The sequence below is a fragment of the Octopus sinensis genome, linkage group LG9 (genome assembly GCF_006345805.1).
Source record: "Octopus sinensis linkage group LG9, ASM634580v1, whole genome shotgun sequence".
In the NCBI taxonomy this organism is placed as follows: domain Eukaryota; kingdom Metazoa; phylum Mollusca; class Cephalopoda; order Octopoda; family Octopodidae; genus Octopus; species Octopus sinensis.
Window position 1 is genome coordinate 89,208,309 of NC_043005.1, and position 6,510 is coordinate 89,214,818.

General features: G+C 37.3%; 1 protein-coding gene across 2 annotated transcripts in view; it reads left to right on the forward strand.

Annotated features, from left to right (window-relative positions):
* Window positions 1–236: 236 nt before the first annotated feature.
* Window positions 237–6,510, forward strand: part of LOC115215466 (protein ITPRID2) — a 123,607-nt gene continuing 117,333 nt past the window's right edge. For both annotated transcript variants that reach the window (XM_036506076.1, XM_029784629.2), the window contains exon 1: window positions 237–738. In XM_036506076.1, coding sequence (XP_036361969.1) covers window positions 516–738 — 223 coding nt within the window. In that variant the 5' untranslated portion in view covers window positions 237–515. The remainder of the gene's footprint in view (window positions 739–6,510) is intronic.

Sequence of the window (6,510 nt, forward strand, 5' to 3'; positions counted from 1 at the left end):
ACTTAACAGTGAAAAAGGAGGGTACAGGCCCTCTCAGATCGTATAGAGAGTGCTGGAAAAAGTTCACATGTACAGGACCTGCCCAAGTGCAGACCACCACTAGACTAGACCAATTAAGTACTAGATTGATTCACTTTTCCCTCAAAATTCATGTCCATAATCATCATCATCATCATCACTACATTTTGTAGATTTGTGAAATTTGATCTGCTATTTTGAATGACTAAATTAATTTTGTTTCGTTTGTATTTTGAACACTAGATATTTACACTAACCAACTACCATTTGACTATCAGTACCCATACTCTTTGTCTGACGAACTCATTGACTTCTATGAAGACACTGATGCTGCAGACAGATTAGATTATTATCAAGAGGATTCTTCTGTGTTGTGGCAACACCAACTGAATGAAGCTAAGAACTATAAATCTCATTCTTCGTTTCAACATGACGATTCATCACAACATTTCCTGCCTCACAGCCCCCGATCTGGGCCTCTTCAATCAAAAGTTCGGATGCTATCGGCACCCTTCAGAAGTGAGTCACGAGCAAAGATCAAAGATGCCTTCATCCGAGGAAAGGATTACCTTATGATGAAAGTTCAAGACTACCAGCAGAAAATCCGTTCCAATATGAATACTAAGCTAGAAACAGTTCACCCAAACAGTTCTATTTCTGATCATTACCATTCTCAACAAGAATTCAGTGACATTAGGAACTGTACCATGTTACACACAGGTAAGATAGTCCTTTCCATTTTACTCTATGGATTTGGAGTAAGCGGTTGTTGTTGTTTTGAGCCCTAGGTTAGCCATGATCAAGCAAGACTGGAGTCAGAGCCATTGTAGCCATAACCATTATGTAATTTATTCAGACATCATGCACCTAGGCTACACTATCAAATGTGTCCTTCCTTTTTTTAAGACACTGGGGTGTGATTTAAGAGAAATTTGTCTTATTTCTAGCAGGTTAACTCACTGCTTAGAAGTTCCACATTGACGAAAGACTCTAGTGTTGTTGTTGTTGTTCCAATCCAGTTTCTCCTTGGCCAAGCATGTTTTCACAATATGCTGGAAAGGAACATCACTGCTTCTATGACAGTCACACTCATTTACAGCAATTACACAATGTTAACACAAAGAAACACAGATACACACACACTCACCCATGCATTACATATATATGCATATACCTGTTTGCCGTTTTTTACTCTCTGCGTTTTCTATCTGCTGCTTTCTCAGTTTCTTTGCATTTCTTCTATTATCATTCAATTTCTTTGCTTCGTTATGATATATGGTTTGCACCTGAAGAATATGTTTCAGTATTTATCAACATATGAAACATAGCAGCGCTTAAATACGTGTATTCTGTCCTTTAAATAAATAATATTTACCTCTCACCAGATGGAGTACTTTTTTTGTTGAATTTTCTATCACAGAACAGTACTTTATATATATATATATATATATATATATATACATACATAAATATATATATATATAAATGGAACAAAAATGCAATAGAAGGCATTAAAACATTCGGACAAACAAACGACACAAAGGCAGACAAGAGAAACAACAATTAGAAGGACAGGCAAAAAAAGACGCCTCATTCTTGGCTTTCTTTTATCAGTCAAGTACCAGAAGTCACGACCATTTCAGACAGTTACACTTGATCTGGTTGTCCCCCAAAAAGTCTTATATATATATAGTTTACTGTTCCATTAATGTTGGATCAACAAATAAGTACTGCTAATTATCTGATTAATTATAGTACTCCATGGCAATAAACTATTCGTAGCTCTTATTTTAATACTGTGTACACTAAATTATATATATATATACATATACATATATATATATATATATATATATATATATATATATATATATATATATCAAATATGTGCTGGTGCCACATAAAAAGCACCCTCTACACTCTGTAAAGTGGTTGGCATTAAGAAGGGTATCCAACCATAGAAACCAAGCCAAATCAGTCTGGAATCTGGTGCAGCTCTCTGGCTTGCCAGCTCTGGTCCAACCATCCAACCCATGCTAGCATGGAAAATGGACATTAAATGATGATGATGATGATGATGATGATGATATATGTATGTATGTATGTACACTCACACACACACACACAACAGGCTTCATTGAAATGCTCCGACAAGGCCTTGGTTGGTCCAGGGCTATAGCAGAAGACACTTGCCCAAGTTGCTGCACAGTGGGCCTGAATTCAAAACCATGTGGTCAAGAAGTAAGACATTTACCACAGAGCCACATATAATTGAACACAATATAATATAATATAATATAATATAGCTTACCAAAGTAGGAACCATCATTATTGTGTGTGGAGGAAGTAAAGCTTTCTTTCAGTCTCTCTGTCCTTCCTTATCTGCCTTTGCTTTATTTACATCAGTGCTATGGCATCATATATGCTTTTTTTTTTTTTTTGTTCATAATAGTACTCATAGCAACACACCTTTCTAACAAAGAGGAAGTGGTGATATGGAGCTCAACAGCTGGCTGCAGGTGACTGGAATGGTTGGAGTTGAGAGTGGGTGGGGGGACAGGCCTGATATTTCTCTGCTAATTCATTCTCTCTCCATAATAGAGGAGATGAAAGAGCAAAAAGAAAAAAAAAATAAAGAAAAAAAATAAAGAAGCAGTGATAGAGATAATAGTTGGCATTGTTGTGGCGGTGCTTATGTTAATGATGATGATGGCTACCATGTTGTGGTGATTTGGATGAGTATGATATATAGTTGATGCTCATTATGATGAGAATGACAACTGAGGGAAATAAATAAATGATGATGATGATGATGACAATGGTGGTGGTGGTGGTGGTGACAACCGGTTGGTGATACTGCAACTCAGCACATATAACTACAAGCACTAGTAATATAAAGAGGTAAATAGAAAATAAAATCAAACATAAACCAGACAGTGTGTGTGTGTGTGTGTGTGTGTGTGAGATCATCATCATCATTTAACATCTGTTTTCCATGCTGGCATGGGTTGGATGGTTTGACTGAAACTGTTAAGTTGGGAAGCTGCACCAGGTTCCAATCTGATTTGGCATGGTTCCTATGGTTGGATGTCCTTCCTGTCAGCCTGTCTCTCTGATGTGACCAATAATTAATTATGTGTGTGTGTGTGTGTATATATATATATATATATATATATATATACATTATTGGTGAATTGAAGAAATGGAGCTGAACGCAGATTGAACAGAAATCGTTTTATTTCATTCTACAACTTTTGATTAATCTACTACAAGATTATTCATCTTTCTATTTCACATAATATATATATATATATATATATATATATATATATATATATATATATGTATATATATATATATATATATATTTGTATGTATATATCATCATCTTCATCATCATCGTTTAGCTTCCATTTTCCATGCTGGCATGGGTTGGATGGTCTGACTGAGAACTGGTGAGCCAGGGAGCTGTACCAGATTCCAGTCTGATTTAGCATGATTTTTATGGCTGGACGCCCTTCCTAATGCCAACCACTCCAAGAGTGTAGTGGGTGCTATTTATGTGCTGGTTACGAAACACCACCATCAGTAATGACTGTGATGTCACTTGACTTGAGAGGTCTTCTCAAGCACGGTTTATTGCCAAATGTCTCTATGAGGCCCAAAGTTCAAAGGGTGCTTTTTATGTGCCACCAACACAAGTGCCAGTTATGTGACACTGGCATCAGCCATGACTACGATTTCACTTGGCTTGATGGGTCTTTGCAAACAGCATGTCACCCAACGTACAAAGGGTGCTTTTTATGATCCACAGGCACGAGTGCCAGTTATATGACACTCACATCGACAACAACTGCGATTTCACTTGGCTTGGTGGGTCTTCACAAGCATGGCATATCACCAAAGGTTTTGGTCGCTTGTCATTGCTTCTGTGAGGCCCAACATTTGAAGATCATGCTGCACCACCTCATCCCGTGTCTTCCTGGATCTACCTCTTCCACAGGTTCCCTCCACACACACACACACAATATATGGGAGTATGAGAAAGTGTATATGAATATATATATATTCATCCATGTGTGTGTGTGTGTGTGTGTGTGTGTGTGAAGGAGCAAGCGAAAGCTGCTCTCATATCAGAGCGAAACAAAATCCCTCCATGTTTATGATTTTATGAATTTATTCATAATTTACACTATATTGATATTCAAATAATTATTACTTGGCCACCACTCTAGTACTACCTCCTCCTCCTCCTTATTATCATTTTATGCCTATTTCTCTTCTCCACCATACTTGTTCTATGGTGTTGGTCAAGGCTTCTCTAACTCAGCCTCTCACCATTTGTGGCATCATCGTTTTGTCTCATCTCCTTCTTCAGATCAATCTCCTGACATCACTTTGCTTTGCATTCTTTCTCATGTCTACTTTAAACTTTCCTTTTTCCATGAGAATCCTTCCACTAGAATGGTGTGTGTGTGTATGTCTGTGTGTGTGTTTGCTCCCCCCACATCACCACTTGACAGCCAATGTTGGTGTGTTTACATCCCCATAGCCTAGCAGTTCAGCAAAAGAAACCAACAGACTAAGTACCAGGCTTTTAAAAAAAAAGAAATTAAATTCTGGAGTCGATTCATTTGACTTAAAATTCTTGAAGACAGTGCTGCCCCAGCATGGCCGCAGTCTATTGACTGAAACAAGAGAAAAAAATAATTTCAAGTTACAGTTTAATGTATTTTTTATTTCATTTTTGTTCAGAATATTCCGTAAAATAGGTTAAACTAAATATATTGTCTTTTGAACTGTCAACATCTAAATGGCTCACACAGCAATACCGTGTTTGTTTTGGTGGGTTTTGTCTTCACAGTCGCCACTAATTCAGTAAATATGTAGTTATGAACCGATCTATTGTACACACTAAAATGTCAAGATGTGTGTGTATGTGTGTGTGTGTGTAGATCATCATCATTGTCATTTAATGTCTGACTCCATGCTAGGCTGGGTTGGATAGGTTAACAAAGTCTGTCTCCTCTGGCATACGGCAGGGATACCCTCCCTAAAGCTTATCACTTTTACAAAGTAAACCAGTGCTTTTTCATGGTACCAGCACCAATGATGATTGCCTCATAACTAGCAGTGTTAAGGCCTAAAGCAGCCCCTTGTAAATGAGTGCAACTATCTTCTACTGTAACCCTGGGATAATTCAACCAAGACTTGTGAGTGGATTTGGTTAGACAGAAACTGAAAGAAGCCCACTCTGTGTGTGTGTGATTTTTCTTTGAGTTTTATTTCAGTGTTTCTTGAGAAAGTCCAAACCAGTTGCTAACAAAGTGACAAGATGTCCACAGAGAGTCCCTGGTCTTTGTAAACATGTGGTTGAGTTGGAGTGTTGGTTGGGTTGCTGATGCATGCAGCCAAGTGTGTGTATCTTATTCACTGAAACAATCTCAGATGAGGAATCTTCGAAATATCTTACAACTCTTTACTCTGCCACCAACGGGTTGCATTTGGAGAATCCATGTCAGTATCTTTTGCTCTTTCTTTGGAAAACCTAGTATTTCTAGGTTTTTGTGTAAATTTTTAGGTACATAGCCTAATGAACCTATGATGATAACACACCTATACATGTATGTGTGTGTGTGTATGTGTGTCTGTGTGTATATATGTATGTATGTGTGTTTCCATCTACCAAACTAACACACTCACAAGGCTTTGATTATCCTGAGGCTACAGTTGAAGACATTTGCTCAAGGTGCCATGTAGTGAGACTGAACCTGGATCCATGTGGTAAGGAAGTAAACCTCTTACCACACAGCTACACTTGTGCCTCTGTTTGAATATGTGTGTGTGAGTGTGTGTGCATGCGTGCTGGCGTCACATAACTGACACCTGTGCCGATGGCATGTAAAAAGTATCTGTTACACTCTTGGAGTGGTTGGCATTAGGAAGGGCGTCCAGCCATAAAAATCATGCCAAATCAGACTGGGACCTGGTGCAGCTCCCTGGCTTACCAGTTCTCTGTCAGACCATCCAACCCATACCAGCATGGAAAATGGAAGCTAAATGATGATGATGATGATGATGATATATACACACAAATATATATATATATATATATATATATATATATATATATATATATATATATATATATATATACATACATACAAATGTGTGTGTGTGTGTGTGTGTGTACATATATAATCATAATTAATTATTGGTCACATCAGAAAGACAGGCTGACAAACTGACTCACAGAAATAGCCAGTGTGAACAAATAAAAAATGAAATAGAAGACATTCACAGCAATATCTAGTTTATAATAATAAGGTAATTGTCTACAGGAAATATTCACTCTAATTTTCTGCTCATTAATTCTATTTTTACAACTAGTTCCTTCAACAAATATGACAAGCTATATATATATATATATATATATATGTATTTAGAGAGAGAAAGAGACAGAAACTTATTGCTACATATGTGGCTTTCCAA